Source organism: Aotus nancymaae, unplaced genomic scaffold (genome assembly GCF_030222135.1).
Source record: "Aotus nancymaae isolate 86718 unplaced genomic scaffold, 86718_ANA_hifiasm-v0.15.2.pri h1tg000007l, whole genome shotgun sequence".
Classification (NCBI taxonomy): Eukaryota; Metazoa; Chordata; class Mammalia; order Primates; family Aotidae; genus Aotus; species Aotus nancymaae.
In genome coordinates this window covers 33,289,226-33,314,013 of record NW_026988418.1, presented here as the reverse complement: position 1 = coordinate 33,314,013, position 24,788 = coordinate 33,289,226, and the positions used below count along the sequence as shown (strand labels likewise).

At 34.7% G+C, this 24,788-nt stretch overlaps 1 protein-coding gene across 2 annotated transcripts in view; it reads left to right on the top strand.

The window, feature by feature from the left end:
• Positions 1–23,019, top strand: part of LRRC40 (leucine rich repeat containing 40) — a 77,457-nt gene extending 54,438 nt beyond the window's left edge. The window contains exons 11-15 of one of the 2 annotated variants that reach the window (XM_012442557.2): positions 2,441–2,548; positions 5,665–5,775; positions 6,985–7,062; positions 9,530–9,715; positions 12,262–23,019. In XM_012442557.2, the coding sequence (XP_012297980.2) occupies positions 2,441–2,548; positions 5,665–5,775; positions 6,985–7,062; positions 9,530–9,715; positions 12,262–12,367 (589 nt within the window). In that variant the 3' untranslated portion in view covers positions 12,368–23,019. The remainder of the gene's footprint in view (positions 1–2,440; positions 2,549–5,664; positions 5,776–6,984; positions 7,063–9,529; positions 9,716–12,261) is intronic. The other variant, XM_012442558.3, reaches the window with a different exon arrangement.
• Positions 23,020–24,788: the final 1,769 nt, after the last annotated feature.

Below are 24,788 nucleotides of genomic sequence, written 5' to 3'. Positions count from 1 at the left end.
GTCTCTCTATTACCCAGGTGGTTCTGGAACTCCTGAGTGCAAGTGATCCTCCTGTCTCAGCCTCCCGAAGTGCTGGGATTACAGGTGTAAGTCACCATGCCTGGCCAACTTAGCATATTTTATCTTCCAAATAATATACCCATTTATTCAGTAGATATTCTTGGAGTTTATTAAGTATCAAATTCTGTGCTAGGTGTCATAAATAAACTGATTTATGAGATGGACTTCATTCCTGCCTTAGACTTTTTTAGCTAGAATTTCTTTTTTTTTTTTTCTTTTTTTTTTTTTTTTTTGAGACGGAGTTTCGCTCTTGATACCCAGGCTGGAGTGCAATGGCGCGATCTCGGCTCACCGCAACCTCCGCCTCCTGGGTTCAGGCAATTCTCCTGCCTCAGCCTCCTGAGTAGCTGGGATTACAGGCATGCGCCACCGTGCCCAGCTAATTTTTTGTATTAGTAGAGACGGGGTTTCACCATGTTGACCAGGATGGTCTCGATCTCTTGACCTCGTGATCCACCCGCCTCGGCCTCCCAAAGTGCTGGGATTACAGGCTTGAGCCACCGCGCCCGGCCCTAGCTAGAATTTCTTTTATGCCTGGCTTCTGGCTTCCATTCCTTCCTCTACAGATACCACTTATTAAGTTCCTATTCTAAGGGAAACTAGGTATATATGCTATTGCTTTTAATCATGTAGACAATCTATAAAGTAGTATTGGTCCAATTTTATTTTGAATAACCATTTCTACTTCTTAAAGACACAGATACCACAAAAGCATAATTGTAGGTTGCTTTGATTCTTAATTTATTGTAATTTGTTTTTCTCAAAGACTTTAACTGGAAAGGAGTATCCTATTTAAAATATAAATTCTGAATCTCAAATCATAAATGTTTTAAACTAAAATTTTTAAATAGCCTGAGTCTTTTAAATTTTACCACCATGAATCAGTTCCCCATGACTTGAGCATTTGTGATTGAAGGGGTGAAAATACTGCATCTACACAGAAGAAAATGGGATGCTAAAGCAGAAGTAGGAGGCATAATAACTGAAACGTAGGCTATCTTTTTACATATTTGTATTACAATGCCTTTCTTATACAGTTCTTCCAGATTATACATTATATATGTATAATGTTTATATATGTATAATGTTTTTCTGTTCATACAGTCATTCATTTGGGATTCCACTGAAGATTCTTTTAGGTGGATGACATTGTGTTAGGCACTAATAATTTTAAAAGAAGAATGTAAGGATAATGGCTGATTATAACATCAAAAAATGGTTAAATCTGCAAATGTTAGAGTTCTATATAGTATTCCCGGTTATCCACAGTTTCGCTTTATGCAATTTTGGTTACTTGTGATCAGCTACAGTCCAAAAATATTAAATGGAAAATTCCAGATGTAAACAATTTATAAGTTTTAAATTGTGCACATTCTGAGTAGCATCATGACATTTTATGCCATCCCTCTTCGACCTGCCCAGAACACGAATCATCCTTGTCCGGCATATCCATGCTGTATATACTACCCCTCCTTAGTCACTTAGTAGTTACCTTGTTATCAGGTTGAAAAAATATGGTATATACTATATAGGATTTGGTCCTCTCAGAAGATTCAGGCGTCCATAGGGGTCTGGATAAAGGGGAACTACTGTATTTTTATTTAAAATTAAATTTATATTTTATTGAAAACTTTACTGAAAATTTTTAAAAAGGAAATTTATTTACATTTACATTTGAAAACGTGTGACATAAATAACAATAAATAACCCTTCAGATTCTAATGTCACAGAAGTGAGATTTGGGGAAGGTAAGTTATAAAGCTCATTAATGGTAGATATAGGAATAGTTTAATCTCAGTCCATTGCTCTGTCTACCTTGTCACATACTAAAGGAGAGAGAAATTGGTCTAGGTTACTAAACTAAAATTAAACTAATTTTAAACGAATTAAACTAATTTTAGTTTAGTATAATATTGAACTGAAAATGATTATTGTCTTGCAGAAATTATATGCCCGAACAAATGTGAAAGAAAACTCCTTTTATTGATTTTTAAGAAGGGGCAGCAACTAGTTTTTAAAATTATAAATTTAATTCTACTCAGAGGTAGAAGAATGGGCTCCATTTATTATATGACTGATATAGATATCTATATGTAGATATCTTAGACTCTGAAGATAAATATCTATTTTCATTCACATTGAGTATATGAATGTCCAGAAAATGTAGCACAGTATGTTATAAAGCAACATGTTGTCTGAATTATGAACAGTGAACCTTTTATGGCTTGGTAGATTATGTAGCATTTGTTATAAAATTTTATAATCAATGGCCTTGAAAAATTTTATAAAATCTTTAAACACCTTTAAAAATGAAGAGTAATAATCATATCTTTTTGGACTGCTAAGAATGGTTTATTTTTCAAAATCATTTTTCATTTAGTGATAAACAAGCAACTTTGATTCCTGATGAAGTGTTTGATGCAGTAAAAAGCAACATCATCACTTCTGTTAACTTCAGTAAGAATCAAATATGTGAAATTCCAAAAAGGTAAGAACTATTCATGATGCCATTTCTATAGGTTGTGACTCATTCTATTGTTTTCCTATCTTGGTTGCAATAAAAATTATTTTTCTTGGTTTTTAAATTTAAAAGTATATGTAAAAATTTTTACATTATTAATATTAGAGGGATTTACTAAATGTCATTAAGTATTTACTGAGACAATTTTATCATTTGTTCTGAGAGGTATAGAGTTAAAAATTTTTGTTTCTTTTTCTTTTATATTTAAACTTGGAGAATGAGTAGTAGAATTATTAAAAACGTTAAATTATTTTCCTATGTAATGAAATATTAGAGAAAAGTGTTAAGAGACTGTCTAATATATCAGGTCCATGTGGAATAATAGGAATTTTCATTTGGGGCTTTATGTTAATTAATTGCCAAGCCCCTGTTTTTCCATTGATAAGAAAAGCAAAATTGAAGCCTGTTAATATTTTTCTCCTAGAAAAGATTCTTTACCTGTAGTGATTAGAAATCATTTGCTTTATGCTTTGTACTGTGTAGTATATTTTTGTTAATTACAGCAAAATCTTTAGATTATGAAAGAAAATTAATTTAGTATATTATTGAACTTTAAAAAACATTTGTTATCTAGCAGTAAACTATATACCCAAAGAAAGTTGACAGATAACCTAGCAATTAAAACAACCCAGTCTGAGACAGGATATGGTAATGATAAGGAATCTGAGCAATAGAGTCAATTACTTGTACCATATCCCAGAGCTGCTTGTAATTTTTGGACAGGTTAACTAGCTGTTCTTAGTTTTCTCACCTGTGAAATAGGGGTAATAATAGCACCTATTTATAAGAATTAAACTAAATGACATAATTCACACAAAGCATTTAACTAGAGCCTAATGCTTTTATGCACTAGGATCTAGTAAATACTTAAATGAAAAAACGAAGGTGATGATTTCGTGAAGGAGAGTGATGTGATGAATTGAGAAAATTGAATGATTTTCATCTATCAATTTTTTTTAGATGTTTAAAACTTTTTAAAAGTGAGACAAACTGTAATTTCCTTTCTGTTTTACAGAGCATAATTTAGGGAATGTAGATCTTAAAAGATGACAACTTAAGAGAGTCCATGGCAAAAGGGATGTGGTCCCTCTTCTGGTTCTCTCTTGTTTTAAAGGACTGAGAGAATATTTGATAGAATTGATCATTTAGATTTGCTCTCAGATACGACAGGTTTGCTTTGAGGGATCCTGGATCAAATAAGTTAATTGGGAATAAAGATAGAGAGACTTAAGAGACATTACCTTATTATTTACTTCCCCATTTTATCCCACTATCTAGGTCTTCATTTGCAAAACAATGTCATTCTTTTGACACAGCTATTATATAACACTTTGAGCAACTTAGAATGTCAAGAAAATAATCAAGACATGCTTTATTACATGGCTATATTACATAAAAAAAAGTCATGCTTTTCTCTAGAAAGTTTCCAAATAATTTTCCCTTTTTAAAAAAAATTTGATTCATAATTCATACTTTTCACCAAAGATTATAAAAATAATACATACTCATAAAGTTTTAGAATAAATGAAGGAATGTTTGAGTTGTAGTTTCACCACTGATTTACTCTGTTAACTTTGTGGCATATTGCATAATTTATTTCAAGCTATTCTCCATTTGGAGTTATACATGCTATTTGTATCTTTTTTATTTTTTTGAGACAGGATCTCACTTCGTTGCCCAGACTGGAGTTCAGTGGCACAATCATGGCTCAACGCAGCCTTAACCTCTCAGGCTCAAGCGATGCTCCCACCTCAACCTCCCTAGTGGCTGGGACTACAGGCATATGCCACCACACCCTACTAATTTTTGTGTTTTTTGTAGAGGCAGGGTTTTGCCACCTTGCCCAGACTGATCTCAAACTCTTAAGCTCAAGTGATCCGCCTGCCTTGGCCTCCCAAGGTCCTGGGATTACTGGTGTGAGCCACTGTGCCTGGTCATAATTTGTTTCTTGACTGGTTTGTTGAAAGTATTTCTCCGTTTGTAAACAATACTTTAAAAATGTAATTTAACTATATATGGTACGGTTGATTATGACAATAAAGGAAACATTGTTTCTCTAGGCCAGATTTCCAGAAAAATTACTAAGCCAGAGTTTGACTCTGGATATATATAAAAAAAAATTATCAGTTACACATTCAAACTCGTTTTCTTTCACTACATCTTTTTCAGTACAGCAGTCTATATTCTTTCTTTTTCTTTGCTAATGTGATAGACTAAGTTGTAATTTAATTTTCATTTGGTTTTCTTTTTTATTTTTTTGAGACAGAGTTTTGCTCTTGTTGCCCAGGCTGGAGTGTGGTGGCGTGATCTCAGGTCACTGCAACCTCTGCTTCCCAGGTTCAAGCAATTCTTTTGCCTCAGCCTCCCAAGTAGCTAGGATTATAGGTGGCCACCACCATCCCCAACTAATTTTTTGTGTTTTTAGTAGAGATGGAGTTTCACCATGTGGCCAGGCTGGTCTTCAACTCCTGACCTCAGGTGATCCACCTGCCTCAGCCTCCTAAAGTGCTGGGATTATAAGTGTGAGCCACCGGGTCCAGCCAACTTTCATTTGTTAGTAAATCATATTAATAACAGGATTAAAACTATAAACCTTGATTGGGCTTACTTAGAAATGTTTAATTCTTCCTAAGTTTTAAACTAAAGCACCTTAGTGGTGATACATACACTGCTTATGTAGTAGATAACTACTGTGTGTTACAGGATGTCTGTCTAACAATTTGTTTTATGGATTCAAGTTATTAACAGAATAAAGTATAAAAATTTTCTAGATTTGATTTTTCTCCTTTGCGCCATATATGGTTTAAATACAAAATAAATAGGCTTTTTAGTGAAAATTTAATATACATCTAAAGCCAAATAGGAACTTTTGGACAAACAAGAGTGAGCCGTTTTTGTAAAAAACAGTATTTTTATTAGTTACATATCCCAACTTTTAACGTTTCTGTGAAAAAGTAAAAGGTGCAAAAAAATCATAATTAGCAGAAGTTAAATACAGGAATTTTTCCCCTTTGATCTGCTTGCAGTTTTGAAGTTCTGACAGTGAATTCAAGGCTAACATTTTAAAATTATTTTTGTTTCAGGATGGTAGAACTGAAGGAAATGGTTTCTGATGTCAATCTCAGTTTTAATAAGCTTTCCTCGATATCCTTGGAGTTATGTATGCTTCAAAAATTGACTTTTTTAGATCTCAGGTATTTATTGATACTACTGCTTGACTTTTTAAAAAATTATAACTTATCTTTGAGTTTTACCTAACTTATTCCTTTTACCTCATATTTTCCTATGTATGTATGGAAACTGGTCATTTATTTTTTGACAATAGTTTAGGAGAATCCTAAAATAGTATTTAGGAAATCCAAAAAAGAATTTAGGAAAAATCTTGTAATCAGACATTTTTCATTGGTAAGCAATTTACCAGCTATGTGATAAGACAAAATTATTGAAAATATTAACCCATTCTAAGCAAAATTACAAACAACGCATGGAAAGTATTTTGAACATTGTTTCTTTTCTGAAAGTAAATAGCATAAAACCAGCTGAGTGGGTTATTCAACACAACTTAATGCAGACAATAACTGAAGAAAAGTACAAAGAAAAAAAAAGAATATAGATCGTACTGTAGAAAGTATGACTTTTACATATTAGGCTCGACTTCTGAACACAAAGAAATAGGTTAGAGAAAAGTATTTGTAATAGGTGGTCATCTAGTTGGGAATAATTTTCTCACAAATATTTTCATTATTAGTAGTTATACTGCTTCTAAAATCCTTTTACCCTTTTGTTAACTTTTCTTCTAACATTGCTCCCAGATCCTTCCAACAGTAAATGAGATTTTGTTTACTGCCATGTTTAATTGTAAGAGCTAAAAAAAATAGTCATTTTGTAAATTTAAATTCTAAACTTAAGAGTAGGAATAGATTTGCTTAATACCTACGGAGTAGGAAACTCCAAATCTCTGAATAGACAGAATCTCTTTAAATTCCTGGTTCATTTAAAAAATAATTTTAAAATTCTTCTTAGGGTAGAATTTCATGTCTGTGTCATATGTATTAACACCAATGGAATATTTATTTTATGTGGTATTGTAGACATGGGGGAAGTATTACAGAACCCACTTGGAAGGAGTTAATTAGTTTACAGTGTTTACCCTGTAATCACTCTCAAATCTATAAAGAATTCATTGCATTGTCAATTGATTGCATATTGGTATTAAGATTTGGCACACTGAATAATTGCGGTAGGTGACTGATTCCGAATTCTCAGAACTCAGTCTTAATAAGATCAGATCAAGGATTGACAAATTGATCTACATATTTTTTTTTCTGCTCAACATTTTAATTACAAATTAAACTTGTAAAATTTTTCAAACTTTGTAAATCATGTTTTGATTTCCAATTTAGGAACAATTTTTTAAATTCTTTGCCAGAAGAAATGGAGTTACTGGTAAGACTACAAACGATCAATCTTTCCTTTAATAGGTAAGAGACAGAACAGACAATTTTAATTGTTATTCTGTGGAAATACATAGATCTCTCTAATTGGAGAAAACAACTAAAAGCCAAATAACAAAAAGTCCCCTTCTACTTTATTTCAATATCCAGATTTTATTTTCACTTAGTTCTTAGAATTAAAAATAATATTATCTTCTTAGAATTCTCATAGTTGATGTCTAACATATTTTTTGTTCCTTTTTACCATTTTGTAAAACCTGTAGGAGGACAAATGTGCAGATAAATAATTACAACTGCTGTAATGGAAGCACAGTGCAGAGGAAAATGTGTTTTCTGAGTTTACTTAAAGGTAGAGGAGATAGCATTGAAACTGAGGTTTGAAAAATAGACATTTGTCAGGCACTCAGGTAGAGAACATTCTAGTTAGAGTAAATAGCATATGCCAAGGCACAAAGAGGTGAGAACATATGGGGTGTTTGGGAAACTTCAAGAAATTCAATGTGCTTTGGACAATAAAGCAAGCAGGTAGAGGAGTAGAAGTAACAGATCAAGTTTGGCAAGTAAGCAGTAGCCAACCCTGGAGCTTTTTATGCTAAATGAAACTTAGATTTTATTTTGCAAACACTATCAAGACACTGCAGATAATTAAGACTAACTAGTATTTATTGGGAGCTTATTATTCTGCTGGTGCTGTACTAAGTACATGTAATATCTCATGCATACAAAAACCTACATACTAGGTTCTGTTACTATGTTCCTTTAAAAAACAAGGATTTAGAAGCTAAACAACTCATCTAAGGTATGCAAAAATAGTAAATTATACATCTGAGATTTGAGTCCTGGTGGTTTGACTCCAGAAGTTGGGCTCTTAACAACTATGTCACATTGTTTCTTATGATGAAAATAGATTCTAGAAACAATTTAATTAAAATATTAATAGTTGGCCAGGTATAGTGGCTTATGCCTGTAATCCCAGCACTTTGAGAGGCTGAGGCGGGTGGATCACCTTAGCTCAGGAGTTTGAGACCAGCCTGACCAACATGGTGAAACTCCATCTCTACTAAAAATATAAAAATTAGCTGGGTATGGTGGTGGCCTGTAATTCAAGCTACTTGGGAAGCCGAGGCATGAGAATCACTTGAACCCCAGGAGGTGGAGGTTGCAGTGAGCTGAGATGCGTCACTGCACTCCAGCCTGGGCAACACAGCAAGACTCTGTCTCAAAAAATAAATAAAATTTAAAAATAAAATATTAATAGTAACATTTAATGTAACCCAGATAATGTTTTAAAGTCTTCAAATATATTCATTTAACCCTTATAACTAGTGTATAAGTTTAGTACTATTATTATTCCTTATTTATAGATGAGGAAGTGAATGCATAGTGATGTTAAAATATTGCTTATTTTAATTTTTCTTCTGTCTGCTCTGTTACTTGTGCTTTCTAGTATACAGATTGCACCATTATTGTCATTATTTAAAAATATGTGCACTTCTCAGATCTCTCCTTATTTTTACTTGTGAATTGAGCTGTCAGTTTTATATTGTGTTGTCAATTGAGCTATCAGTTGCATGCAAGTAACATCTTCGGGGAGGTGCCAAAAGCTAGCCTAAACTTCTGTGTTATCAGGTAATGATCTTGTTCATGGGTTGCAAGGAGGGAAGAGAAAAACCTACTAAAGGGGTCATTTGGTCCATCTGTACTCTTGGCTATTGCTTCTCTAGTCTCACTGGAACTTTAGCACGGCCTGAGTTCACACTTCACTATTGCTTTTTTTACATCAAGGCAGCAAAGGAATGGGGTGGTATAGGGAAGTGAAAAGGCTAAAGCTTTCCTTCTGCCCATTCTTGTATTTTCTAGTGAAGGCTCAGGTTTACCTCATGCTAAAACTATGCTAGCCTTTGTCCCCCAAGGGTTCCTCACCATTTTGTGTTAATTCCAAGTATTGCTTTGATCGATATTGGCCTTCTTATATCTTGTGGCATCTTCAGGGTTGCTTGGACAAGAAAGCCAGCAGTCTATGCTAGTTTGTTGTCTTTTTAAAAACCCAAAGTGTACTCATTTTGGAAGCCTCAGTCAAAGCAAACTATAAATCTCAAATTTTAATATATTTTGAGTGATTATGTTTCATAAGAAGTAAAAGTGACTGGAAGGATACCTACATGGATACATTATAGGGAGAATTTCCAGATAAGATTTCCTCTTCTCTTGAATGTGAACAGAAAAACGGGAGAATTTACTCTGAATTTTTGCTGATTTTATACAACAATTAGTAACTGTTAAAAGTCTGTCTGTTTAACATGTATTTCAAGGTTTTCAAAATTAGCCCTTTTTCTTTATTTTCTGTAAAATTCAAATACAGGACTTATGCCAATTACAGAATAACATACACTAAAGGAAAAATTGTCATGTCAAATTTAAGATCATCTGTTTTAGGAACGATTTTTGACGTCTGATTCCAATATATTTAGGTGTTCTGTTCATGTATTAATAGGTTTAAAATGCTACCTGAAGTTCTATATCGTATCTTCACACTTGAAACAATTCTGATTAGTAATAATCAGGTTGGTTCTGTGGACCCTCAGAAAATGAAGATGATGGAAAACCTTACCACACTGGACCTTCAAAATAATGACCTCTTACAAATTCCACCAGAGCTTGGTAATTGTGTGAACTTAAGGTAACTGCAGCATTCTACTTCATTGTTTCATTTATTTGATTGATTTGTTGAAGAGATTTGGTTTTCTCTTGAGATAAATTTGCAGGAAGTTGAAGTAACAGATTTAATATTTTGTGAAAAATAACAGGTAACAAAACTCAGAGTCCCAATTCTGTTTTTCAAATTTTACCAAATATATATTTTTAGTTTTGCTTATATGGTATAATATATGTGTAAATATAATAACAAATTTTTTTCTAGTGGCACTTTGCTTATCACTGTATTTATAACCTGAAACTCTATTGTGTAAAAATATCAGGGAAATATTAACTCCTTAGCTTTGAATACAGGATTTTTTTTTAAATTGATTACAGAGTACCACTATCCTATTTCAAGCCCAGCATAGTCTTCCTCACTCTTTACATCTGCTTTCCCTCAGCATCAGGTACTTTTACCCTGTTTTCATCATAATTGACCAATGAATGTCACCTTTGAAAGCATTCCCTGTACTCCAACCAGAATTAGTCCCTACCCTGATTTCCCATCATGCTTCATTTGGACTTATTTATACAATTTTTGGGTTTTTCTTTGGAAAAGGGTTGTCCCAGTGCCTAAAACATAGTAAACACCCAGTAAGTGCTTATTAAGTGAATATAAAGGGAGTTAGAGATATCAACAGAAAGCCAAGTGGTTAAGTAGAGTGTGTCAGAAGTAATTTAGTTGTTGAAAACTGCATGTTAATGATTTGCTATATTTTACTTCACTGGGGCAACACTGGTATCTGCTCTAGTACCTCATATTAGTAAATTATAGGAGACAACTACAGTTGATTCTTATTATTTGTGGCAGTTATGTTCTATAGACACTCTGAACACTGAATTAGTGAATACTGATCTATCGCTTCTAGGGGAAATATAGGGTTAGGTTCTTGCAAGAGTCTAGTCACAACATTTTTAGCAACCAATCAATACATAACTTTGTAATATATGTGTTGCTGTAGTAAGACACTTCACTTAATATTATTGTGTCATTAACATTGAAGTCATGACCAACAGCAGTATAAGTCATGCTTGAACAAAAGCTTACTTGACACATGTATTTTTTTCATAATTCACATTTGTCCTTAGGAGGACTAGGCAGTACTTTGGCATTACACTTGGTGACCATTTAACATAGTGAAATAACCGACAAAGGTTAGAAAATTTGAAAAATGTAACACCAAATGGACCACCAAAAGGACCCGTTTATAGTAGAAGAGCTGAAACAAGAAGGCAAAGTGTCACCTTGTTCATCCTCAGCTAGGAACATGCTCGTGGGGTGACTCCAATCTTTTGCTCCTCTGTGCATGTTTACGAATGACCTCGGAAGTGCCACACACATTGATTTGGGGGTTACAAACTTAGTGAGTGGGCAAATTTGCACATATAGCACCCACAAATAATGAGGATCAACTGTCATCAACTTTTTTTCCAGAAATTAAGAAAATAAATCTTTAAAAGAACTTCCAAGAAACATAGAAATATTTGAAGATATAATTTAGATCAACAATATGGTGTGAGTCCTTTGATTTTTGTTTACATAAACACTTGACTGTTAAAAATTAATACAAAAGCCTTTCAATTGAAGACATTTTATTATATAATGAAACAACAAGCTCTTAAATCTTAAGTTGAGCTCTCAGAACATGTAAATAGATTTATATATGTATATGTGCTCAAAGGAGGGAGAGGACAGGAATGTGTTAATGTTTTTGGGAGGCAGGGGGTGGGGCAGTGGTGGTGATACATTGATTACATTATAGTCCTTGGCTTGGATGACTCATGCTAATATTTGTTTAAATCTTACTTGACCATTTAGTATGTAGTCATTTAATAACATTGAGAAGGCTGGATAAAAGGGCGGTTGAAATCACAGCTCCATTTAGTAGCTATTTGATCTTCGTATTTCTTACCTCCCTAAATGTTTCCTCATCTATTAAAATAGAACTATTAATGGTACTTACATCATAGGATTGTTAAGAGTTAGTGAATATAAATTACCTGGCTCAGTGCCTTTCACAAAACAAGTATTCAATCAATGTGTTTTGGGTTATTAATTAGTATAATTCTAATGTTTAAATGCTCAGATTTGAAAAGGGGCAAATAGCCCAGGGATGGTGGTTCACTCCTGTAATCCCAGAACTTTGGGAGGGTGAGGTAGGTGGATTACTTGAGGCCAGGAGTTTGAGACCAGCCTGGCCAACATGGCAAAATATGGTCACTACTGAAAATACAAAAATTAGCCTGGTGTGGTGGCGGGTGCTGTAATCCCAGCTTACCAGGAGGCTGAGGCAGGAGAATCACTTGAACCTGGGAGGCAGAGGTTGCAGTGAGCTGAGATTGCACCCCTGCACTTCAGACTAGGCAATAGAGCAAGACTCTGTCTCAAAAAAAGAAATAAAATACAAATAAAAAGGGGCAAATAGAAAAAGAATACACAAATTTTATTTATAAAATTACAAATGAAATTAGAAGAAAAACCTTGTTAATGGAAAATGTTTACATTCTCAATTTCTCTCTTTTGTTTAGAACATTACTACTGGATGGAAATCCATTCCGAGTTCCTCGAGCAGCCATATTAATGAAAGGAACAGCTGCTATACTTGAATATTTGAGAGACCGAATTCCTACTTAACATGGAGTTGTTTTATAACCTTTGTCATGTTCTATTAACCCTGGTTAATTCTAAGGAGGATATAACATTTGTTTTAGTATCATCTTAAAAGATGATTGCTATAATTGATCTTGTAGTTTTCCAGTATCACCTATCCATTGGTATAATTAGCCTGGGCCATATTCACTGCCAGTAAATATTTTTACATTTTTATTTAAGATTTTTGTAAGGTGTTATGTACATTTGTAATGGTTATAACCACAATGTGTTCATACATTTGTTCTAAATGTTTTGCATGGGATTTATCCTACTAACTTTCATTTTCTTATAGCAAGCAGTTTCTTCAAAAGTGAATTTTTATTTAATGTGGTTTAGTATTACAATAGCAAAGCATTTTCGTAGAACTGTGTTTTTTTCTCATTTCTTTTTTGTATTCCATACAATGTGACCAATTGACTTGAATATAACTAGCCAATTTCTACCTTTCTATTAGATATAATATTGAATCAAATTTTGTTGAATACTGTACTTTGGCATTTAAAAAATAAGACCTTCTCATCTTGGGCCACATGTCAAAAGAAAAATATACTAAAAATAAGACTTCTCATTACCCAGGATAGGACTTTTGCAATGTGGCTAATCTCAGTACACATTTCAACTTAAAAACCTTATTTCAACTTAAAAACCTAAAATTATTTCATAATTTTAAAATTTACTTGCAATCTTGGTAAGACTAAACTTGCAGTATTTTTCTAAAAGGGAATTTGATACAGGTAACCTTGATTTAATAAAAATTAAACATTTTTGTTTATACCAAAATTATCAGAAGTAGGTTGATTAGTCATTGTAACACCATATGATTCTAGTAAGAAGTTAATTCGATAGCATGTATATCAATTTATATAGATAGGTAGCTAGATAGCTTTTGGATGATGGAGGCATGCTTGTATTATGAAAAACATTGTTAATAAAGATAAATACATGTTCAGAATAAAAGTTACAGTTTTCAAATATTGATTACAATGTTTATGTTTTAAAAAACATGCCTTTTTGGCTGGGCACAGTGGCTCATGCCTGTAAATCCCAGCACTTCTTTGGGAGGCTAAGGCAGGCAGATCACTTGAGGTCAGGAGTTCAAGACCAGCCTGGCCAACATAGCGAAACCCTCATCTCTACTAAAAATCAAAGAAAAAAAAAGACAAGAAAAAAAACTAGCTGGGCATGGTGGCACCTGCCTGTAATCCCAGCTTCTCAGGAGGTTGAGGTCGGAGAATCACTTGAACCCAGGAGGCAGAAGTTGACAGAGCGCCAAGAGTGTACCACTGTTCTCCAGCCTTGGGCAACAGTGAAACTCCATCTCAAAAAAATAAAAAACAGAAACATACCTTTTTCTTATTACAACTCTGTTGCTGACTACGAAGTCTGCTTTGATAGTAAACAAAAGACACTTTACAATAAGGTGACATTTTATTATTTATACAATAAGGAGACTTTTATGTTATTCAAAACACTTTTTTAAATACTGAAAAAGTTGAGTACACCAAAGCCGAAAAATGGCTCTGCTATACACTGCACAGCATTATTTTAGTCCCTGTATTTTGTATCTGTACAGAAAGCATCTTCAAAATGCATTCTAATCACATTGTACACCTTTACCAATTAGTGTCAATACATAAAACTGGAGAATACAGCTTGCATTTGCAAATTAACTGACAAAGTAATTAATTTCACTGGATCAGTAAATTTAAAATATAGATTCATAGGACTTCTTTGCACATAAAATGAAGCAGCTTTCAAGGTTGTTATGGTTTCATACTGCAAAAAAACCAGTAAGTACATTTCACAATCTATGTTAAAGTAGTAAATATGTCTTCGTTCAGTTTTATTTACATCAATATGTAGTTCAACTAAAAAGTACTTTTAATTGTGATATAGTAGTCTTTTTAACACATACAAAAATGACAATTTTTTATATATAATTTAAGCTCAAAATCACAATTATCTCAAAATATTAATTACAATACAGCCATTTCAGTTAAACGTGATTTAATTTTTTTATAAAATGGTAAAATTGTATTATTAAAGTAAGCAATTTGTTTTGAATTGGCTAGAGTACACCCAAGTAGAAAACCTTAAATGTTAAGAGGTGTTTCCTGCCCCCTCCCACCTGAATTTGTTTACAGCCACCTAGGCTAGCAAAGAGACAGAAAAGGCCCCAATTTATAAAGATTAAGCCTCTTTTGCTATACTGCTGTGGCTTATTGGTTCTTCCATAAAAGCTTTACAAGGGGAGTGTCAATAAACTATGCAGTGAAATGCATGCATTAATATACAGTATGTCTATGTAAAATGTCAATGTTTACTAATGCACATTAAAAAGTTCACAAAGACTGCAAAAGAAGTCATAAAGAAGCACTTTCTCTACCAGTCGAATATTGTAAATTTGAAAACGACTTGATAATATAATGGGATTTCTTTGAAATCAGATCCCAATTCAAGTTCTTTCTCTGGCTAAAGGAGCTCTGGTTACTTGGCCTTAAGATGTCACTGTTGTGCTGCACATATGGTAGTGAAGTCAGATATTTAAAAAAATGAGTCTAGAGACAGACTGTCTTCATTTTACTAAAATAGTGACCCAAAGTTGTATCACTGCTTAGAAATTTTTCTTAAACTTATAGAAGAGTGAAATATTTCCTGAAATGAGAAAAGGAAAATTTATGTGTGTGCGTTTGGCATATGAGAAAATACTAATTCATATAGGTAGAATTAGAACTTCTTTATAGAGGATAATGCCCCACAATAACTGAGGTCAAAAGTAATCAATTAGCAAATAGTTCAGGACAAAATAATTTTCATACTTAAAAATCCAAAACATAGTATCTAGTATCTGTTTACATATAATTCTTAACAAACCATTTGAAAACCTACCACTGTCTTCCTTCAGAATTGTTCATGTTAGTTTAATATTTCTTTTTTGAATAGAAAGAGCCTAGTTCACATTATGGTTTTCTTATATACAGCTGGTTGGGGTGCCCTCGGGTGGTTGTAAAGTGGAAAAATAAAACTGTAGTACTTTCAGTAGCCAACAGTAATCTTGCAGTAATTTTATTTTTTTCAAGGTCTTTTGTGGTGGTCTTTAAAATTTACAGACAGAATTTGGTAAATTTACTTCTAATTTCCCACTAATAAAAAATTTCTCCTTCATATGAAGACAGTGTCATTATCCTTAGACTTCCTTTAGTCCCTACTGAGTACAAAGAGAAACTTGATTGGCTCTTCAAACAAAAACTATCAATCATCTGGTTTATCTATCAATTACCTTTCTCTTCATTTCAAACAGAAAATAGGTTTGCATTATCAAGGATGAAAGTGTACTTGAGGATGTTAAAGAGAAATGCCCAGACATAAAGCAGAAATATTAAGCATTCATTGCATTCCACTGACGCTAGGTGTCATCAAAGCTAAAATCAATTTCCTGGAGTAAAACTTAACATACAACAGTCCTTACTGACCTGAACCAGATGTCTTTTCTACATTCAAGACCAGTAAGAGTCCTCTGAGTGTAAAGACTCTATAAGTATTGAAAATAAAAATTATTTCAACAGTATATTCTGAAAATTAATGACCTTTCTAGCAGATATAGGAGCTGCTTTATGTTCTGTTTGCCTTAGAGTTGCATCTTGCTTTTCCTATGGACTTCCAAAAAATTACATAAGATTTCCTGACTAAATAAGACATAATCTTTAGCAGAGGGTTGGGGAAGGTTAAGAGGAATAGAGAGATACAAAGAAATACAATGTGATTTCTTTTCTCCATTTGTCAAATGCTTTCTTTAAGCTAGCTATTATAAAGGTCAATTGACCATACCTGGGCATTATTTAACCTCATTATTTTAGCTGTGCAAAACAAATGTGCAAAGAAAAACACCTCCTATGTATGTGTGTCTATATATAGACACAAAACCTGAGTCACAATAAAAGTTTTTAATATAAGAAAGCTTTTCTTAATATAGGAAAATAACCTTTAAAGAGCCAAAAATATCTTTGTACAATATAAGCAGCTAACTTTAAAACTTCAATGTATTTAAGTATCACATATTTTATAAGATCAAAAAAGGGATCATTTACATTTGATAATTTTCTTATCTATAGCTGAGATAACCACATTTTTATTTCTAACATATATTTTCATTCCCCTGAATTCTTTTTTTTTTTAAAAAAGCACAATCAGGTAAGTCCTGTTTAATTTCTGACAAACGGTTCCTGCTTGTTTCTAGATATTGAGGACGTAGGAGATTGAGGATTGCTAGGCTTAGTTTAGTGCCAAGCCACAATGGAATTCCAAAGTTCAAAACAAAATATATCATCTGTTATTAAGAGAAACATTACTTGAACAAATTTGTAGACAGAGTTGGGCCAAAGTCTGCATGAAGCTATTCTCTCATTTGCAGGCTCCCTTTCTACTGACTGTTAACTCTTAAAAGCCCTTTCTTTCTCCATGCTCCATTTTCTTATTCTTCAGTAGGTTTCATACCATTTTTGTACTTGAACCCTGAATTGTCCCAACTGAATAAGCTCCCTTGCTCATATGTAGCCACCAGTTACAGTGTCCTCTTTTCTTATCTACATCTTTGTTATCTCTTCCTCTTTATGAGCTCAGAACTGTGGGGTGATGCCTTGGCCTCTCCTCGTATGCCACTTAACTACTCATTAGGAGAAAATCTGCTTCAATGTTCCATTGTCCTTTAAGGCTCAATTCAGGACATACTTATTCCCTGGGGTGTTTATACAAAAATGACTGAAAGTTGCTTCTTGATGCTGCTCCCAATAGTCCTTGTCATTAATTACTCATTTATGTCAGTTAAGTCGTTGACACTTAGGGAGAAGGGAAAGCCATCTGAACCAAAATATTCAGTCTTTGCAGCTGTGATTGGATAGGAGGGCCTTTGAATACTTGTATCAGTATTTAAGGAGATACTGGGCAGGGCCCTTGAATACTTTTTTTCTCAAGCCTGGTTTGGGCATAGGGTGGAAAATGCATGCAAGAGAGTAACAGATTAGCGGCATTAGCCAAAGGAACTGCAGTCAGTTCCTGACTTTTTATATAATACTTGCCTGAGGATAACCAGAAGGATTTTGTCTTGTGCAGAAGGCTAAAAGCAGAGTCATACTTTCTCTGCTAACAGACTTGTTGCCATGGGAACAAGTGCAGAAAAATGAAAATATAACAAGAAGCCAAGGTTTAAATGTAGAAAATTGATAGGGAGTTGGTTTCTACATGGCAATTTAAGCATTGAGGATTTAAAGAAGCAGGATGTTCCTTATGTAGCTAGATCAATGAAAATGGACAAAATGACTTGCCAGTAGCTGGTCCTAGGGGGTTGAGATGTGGAAAATGCAGGGAGAAAATAGTTAAGCATGCTATAGTTTGGATAAGGGGAACTCCACAAAATCTAGTTCCACTCCTGATGAGGTTAAGCTTCCAGCCCAAATGTTAAAATTAACTGTAGGATCAAAATGCCCTTTGGAAAGGCATACCCATACTTAGCTTGATATATAAAAGCAACTTGATGTAACAATTCTCTTTTCACCTTTCCGAAACCAGCACATACTACTACTCGACAAGATTTATTGCACATCTAGTTTATTATTGCTTGAAGCATCTTTTCAAATATTCAAAAACAAAAAAACCCGAAAAAACCCACCACTATTTGCAAATCTATGCCTCCCCTCCCGCAACAAGGCAGCTGCTGTAAGTAACCTAGAATTAAGTTTCTCATGAAGGAAATAATTATTTTTCTTCATGTGATACAAGTCCTCCCTGTGTATCCTTCCCTGTCATTCAGTACTTAATAATAAACTGATCAAACCAGACTGTAGGATTCCAGGAAAACCTTTAACAAGGATTTGGAGTTTCAGCCTAATCTGAGAAGGACTGACATGTTGTATTTTCAAAGGCTCTAGGGAGACTACCTGCTGTGTCCCTGAAGCTTTCCAAAAGGCTGTTTCCTGAAAACCTGCAATTAATGTCTTCCTATGACTTCAGCTTTGGCCTATTTTGAAATGCAGTCGCCCTAAGGAGATGGAAAAAGGTCACCCTGTAAAGGACTTGATTTAACTCTTTCTGCAGAGCTAGTTCTTAAATAGTAATGGGACTCTTCACCTGATGTCCTCTTCTTCCCTCACCCACAAAGAAAAAACTAAAAACACTGTCCACCTGGGCAATGGGTAGGACTAGAGGCCCGGAAGAAGGAGAAAAGCATTATAACGTAGTTGTCTTTAGGGTACATCTGAATACAAATAGTCTGAATAAAATATGCTCTTTGCTCAGTGTTATGTACACTGGACATAGATTTCACTAGACATGCTTGTTTTCTTTCTCACTTATGACTTCCTGATCTGTTCATTAGAGTTCCTTACTGAAGCCTTTGAGAATCTCAGCGGGTTCTTGAAATGTCAAAAGTTCGTTAATTTCTTTTATCCCAAGAGTACTTAATTCTGAATCTCAATTCTGAAATCCAATAAAACACCTGAATTTTCTATCACTTGCTGTTTGGAAGCCAATTTGATAATAACATGCAGGACCCTAAACAGAGGTTTAAATATTTGTGATATTGCTGACACAGAATTTCTTATATCAATATCCTAGTGACTTTCAGGATTGGAGACGGACGTGCTTGGTTTTTGCTGTAGGAAACATTAAAATAACCTGATGCAGGACTAATTGAAGCTATACAAAGCATTGCTTTTTCCTAAAGACAGGTAGGCAGATCTCTTTCTGAGATAGGCAAATAAAACATAATACAGTCTTCACAAGCAGCTATACCTTGGAATTTGACATATGATAAATGAGAGACTACTTTTCATTTCTAATATGGTCTTTTAAAATCAGGTAGCTGATGCCTGGAGGAAGACTAGCTGGTCAGGATTAAACTAAGAATGATTAGCTTTTGCTGTGATTTGGCACTGATCTCACTACTAGTGAGAGCACTGGTAGATCACACCTTGGACAAAGGAGCTCCTCCACACAGAAAGGTCACAAGATACTACCGTATTTAATGGTGTTACTACATCTACGCATTCTTCAGACAAGAATCTAAAATAGTTACAAAAAAATCTCATAGGGTATTGAGAATTTAAATTTGGCTCCTTGAAATGTTTTAAACAATTTGATTAATCCTCTCAACTTTCTATGAAGTTGTCTAAATGATTCTCTGCTATATCGTGTACCTTAAAGAGTTATACACATAACTTTGGTAGTTTTCCTTGGTTTATCATATAGCTCAGTCACAAAAGGACCAATAGCCCTCATTTTAGAATATTTATTGCTTTCTACTACCACAAGTATTTGGAATTTAAAAAACAGACTTATAAGTAGAATAATGATGTCTGTGTAGTAGGCATTATGCTTTACAGAACTGATCTCTTTAAAAGGATGGCTTCTCCACGTTGACCACTGACTACACATAAATATAGAACTTTTTTTTTCCAATACCTTTCAACCTGGATTTCCAGTAATATGCCCAAACTGATATTTGAAGTTCAGGAGTCCTTTAAGTATTTAAAGGCACAATCTCCATTTTCAAATGTAAACATGCTGCATAATCCATCGCATATTTTTAATAAATTCACATTTTCTAAGTTGATGTACAATGACACTAAGTTTCTACAAGGAAAAACCAAACACTTCATCACAAAATGGCAGCAAATTTTCCAGACCATAACTGAACTCATACGGTTTATGAACTCATCTTTATTATACAGTCGCTGTTCTACAGCTAGGCTAATCCTGAGTGAAAAATCTTTGATTTTAACCTCAAAGAGCAAGCAAAAATTCTGGGATTTTGTTGGAAATAAAGCCAGATGTGCTATTCATATTCTCTTGCTGGTATAATGTAATCTCTAAAGATAATCTTACCTAAGTTGTAAGGATTTAGATGGCTACACTTTTTAGTGCTTAGAGAGGCTGCTAGGGCAGCTGAAATTGTCAGCACTGGAGAACTCTTAAGAGAAGGCTCTGGCTAGATAGGCGGTGTCAGCATTCCAGCTGTCTGTCTAAATGACGTGCATGAGACTTGATCTGTGTCTGCATAGTTCCAGGCATTTAGTTTTTTACTTCCTAGAAAATTTTATCTTAGGGACTGTTCAAGTTACATTTCTTACTGAACTCTAATGGGTCCTATTAGGTACTTAAAACAACCCTCAGTAGTGAAGTGTTTGCTAACAGTAAAGAGTATAATGTTTTCCTTGTAAGTAGGTGCATGGTAAGTGTTAAAAATATGCAAGTAAGTCCACCAGACATATGTACATTTTTCTTAAGTATTTAAAACACAAATGAATTATTTTAAAGCAAAGCTTTCAAGGGACACTAAAGGTTAACTCTATTCTCTTCTCCCCTCAGATTGATCCCTTCAAGTGGAACAGAAAGCCTTTGTTATCAAGCCTTAAGACAAAGTCCCTTCCTCCAGGAAAGAGGAGCTGCTCTTGATTCCTGCAAGCCTCCTCTGACTTTGACCCCAAAATGCTACTCCTTGGAAAGAGAGTCAAAGGAAAGTGGAAAGCTAGAGCTTAGCTAGCCTGTGACTATCTCTCCGTGATATGATTTATTCAGGATGATACTGTGGTTATTTACATCCCCACTGTCACCTAAGCCTTATCCTTTTTGACAAGATATATATAGAAAGGACAAGAACTTTCCATCCTGAGATAACAGAAAAGCGTTCCTTAGGTCATATTATAAAAGCAATAGTACTGAGCATGGTGGCTTATGCCTATAATCCTAGTAATTTGGAAGGCTGAAGGGGATCACTTGAGCTCAGGAGTTCAAGACCAACCTGGGCAACATAGCAAGACTCTGCCTCTGCAAAAAATAAAAAACTAGCCAGGAGAGGTGGCACAAGCCTGTAGTCCCAGCTACTCAGGAGGCTGAGGTAGGAGGATCACTTGAGCCCAGGCAGTCATGGCTGCAGTGGGCTGTGATCATGCCACTGCACTCCAACCTGGTGACAGAGCAAGAACCTGCCTCAGGGGAAAAAAAAAAGGCATTAGACAAGCAATAAAACAGGAAGCATTTGCCATTTTATTAGACTGTGAGAGAAGGCGACAATACAGTGTTCTCATATTTTGTACCTAGCATTTTTTAGACTTTCTGGGTGTCTCCCCACTAGACTGTGTTTCTTGAGGGGCAGGACCATGGCTTATTTATATTTGTATCTTCCATTGTTCTTATAACAGAATTTTGAACATAACCCTTTGTTCATTAACATTTGTTAATGAACGTTAAATTGAATGCACAGTGAGAAAAAGACAAATTATTTTAACAGTTTAATACTTTTTTCAAAAAGGATAAACATATAGGTTGGCTAGAGGACAAACCTTGGAATGGTCCAGAGGCAGACTTACAAGAGAATTACTTACTCTGTTTTCAAACCTACAGGTCTGGATGAATATTCAAAATATGAGTATATATTTTGGGGTTATAGGTGAACCTGCTGGGCCTATTTATGGCAAGACCAAGCAAAAGAAGAAAATATAGTCCCTTACCTTTGAGTAGTTTATAATGACCTAGGGCCCTAGATGACAGGGATAGTAACTATCATTTTTGGAGAAATATGTGGAAATGCAAAAGAAAAAAAAAAAGTACCTGATGAGATATATAGAAACACAGACACACACACACACACACACACAAATATTAACTCCCAAGTTTGAATTTCTCTGGGAAACAGCCACAAACAAATGCCTGAACTGTTTGCTAGCAACATTCATGGTTTTATAAAGAATCTATCAGTGATGGCCTGCTGGAATATCTGTCTTATCAAAATGAGACTGTGAGAGCTTATCAAGTGCAGGATACCTGTTGCTTAGACGAACAATTTTACAAGTATGGATGAAGATTTATGTTCCAAAACTGGCTATCAAAGATGGCTGGTTTAAAACAAACAAGACAGTATAGACAAATATTACAAGGCAAGAATAGTTTGGATGATGATATCTTGGAGAAAAAAAATCACATTTAGAGAATGGGGCTTGTCCACTATCTAACAACTTTCTCTTTTACAGATTCTGGCACAATGAACATCAATAAAAGTGAAGTCTTGAATGCGACAGTTATTCACTTATTTGTCAGGGTGGTGACACAATTGGACAACCAGCACCCTTGGGTTGGGGTAGGGGAGGAGTACAAGGAATGTTTCAAAAGCACCCCAGTGCATTTTAAGTGACAGCTTCTTCTGCTTTCTTCTCTTCCCACAGCTGCTGGGGGTCCTGCACCCCGACCCAGCCTAGATGATATTCCCATTTGTTGTACCGAAAAGCGGAGCTTCTCAACCTCCTTACATCATGACAGAACTAAAAAATGATGTTTGTTCTACACTATAGCATGGAGATGGGTAAAAACGTGAAAACAATAAGCCATAAGCCCCTGTGCTTTGAGTAGATCATATCCTGCACAACTATGCTAGTGGCTGGATAGCAAGCACTGACCTAGAAGTTGCTCCTAGGAATAACAAAGTTAAGATTATCCATAGAATACAAAGAAAAAATATTTTGATAATAGTTAATGCCAAAAATCTGGAGGTAGTGCAAAAGAAAAGAAAGGAAAAAAGAAAAAGCACAATTGGACTTTCAAGAAGTGATTTCTTATAATCTCAGTAAAATTCTATCTGATTTTTATTCTTGTATTTAGTTCTGGATTTTACAACTAAATCTATCATTCCAAGGTTATGGAAAATAGAAGGAATAAGAAAGATGAAATAGAAAACCAGGCAAATCGAAAACTCTAAAGGTGTATCCAAAACCATGGTGGACACCTGCTGTATTTGCTTTAAAATGGGTGGCACTGTTGTGTACAATTTAAATTTGTTGTTAAGGAGATATTTAACTTCTCTGAAAAGAGAGGAAGAACACTTGGTAAGCAAACCCAAAACGGTGCACTAAAACTGGCAGGCTGGAGATCAGAAAGAGCTTATAAAATATTAACCCCCAAAGAAGGTTGAATTGAATTTGCTAAGAAAGAGTAGCTTGTATTAGTATCTTGTGATCATGTGGCTAGAAGGAAATTTTTTTTTTTTTGGAGGAAAATAACGGAGGCTATAAATGGTTTCACATACACTTTGGAAAAGAACACCTTGTCTTCCCTCTACCTTTGCTCTCAGTTAGAAGAAAAAAAAGATTAAATGGTTGGCAGAGGAACACCTGAAACCCATAAATAAGTAGGGCTTTGATGGAATTAGCAAAGGAGATGCCCAGACCAGGAGGCTGGCTAAGCTGTGAGGGTGAGGATATAATTAGCTTAGAGGAAGTAAACAAAAACATTTGGCCTTTTTAGCAATGATCCAGCCATCAGAGGCCCTGGAATTTCAAATGACTAAAAACCAAAATAGCTTGAGGACACATGTCACGAAGGCTGCCAGGGGCTCTCTGCCTTGAACACCCAGATATTCTCACTGAAAGGAGAGAGGCTGGGGAGATTGTGAACTATCTTGGGAATCCAGTGATCACTTTATGAGAGACATTTTGAAATACATTTCTTACTCACTTCGTAAGATGAAATCTGATTATCATATTATGCTGATTATATAGATAAATAAAATGACAAATTAGGAATTTATTGTAGATGCCTAGTTATTGCCAGATGAAAATAAAGCTATACCCACATACACACATATTCAGATTGGACTAGTTTTAGAATTACATAAAGAAGGCTAAGAGCAAACTTAACGGCAGTTCCTGATGGTTACGTTTTGGAAAGTTAACTTTAAAAATAAATTTTGAGTGACTTGAGGCAAATCTATTCCCATATACTTGGGCATACCTGAAGGAAGTGTGGCTAAAATAATTGGAGATAGGAGCAAAATATTTGGAAAACAAGTTAGAGAAGAACTATTAAACTGGTGGGCATAATAATTAAACTGAACAATTAAGGAACATCAAAACTTTAAACATACAGTAACCCAAGACTTACTGAGAGTGGTTTCTGTATCATTAGGTTTTGTGTGATTAATACACCCTGAGAGGTTTAGTCAAAAAACATATAAACTGCTTAAAATAAGCTCAAAGCTTTTTTTGTCTTAAATTGTGTAGATTTAGAGCATTATTTCAAATTTTCTCAAAAGAGCAAGGAAAGGGTTGTTGTTAACAATTATATCAGCACAAGGGGCATGAAAACGGACTGTGTAGGACCATCCCAGCACTTTGGGAGGTCGAAGCAGTCGGATCGATTGAACCCAGGAGTTCAAGACCAGCCCGGGCAACGTGGCAAAAACCTGTCTTTACTGAAAATACAAAAATTAGCCGGGTATGGTGGTACACGCCACGAATCGCTCGAACCCGGGAGGCGGAGGTTGCAGTGAGCCGAGATCGCGTCACTGCACTCTAGCCTGGGCGACAAAGCCAGACTGTCTCAAAACAACCAAAAAAAAATTCCCACAACACCAACAAAA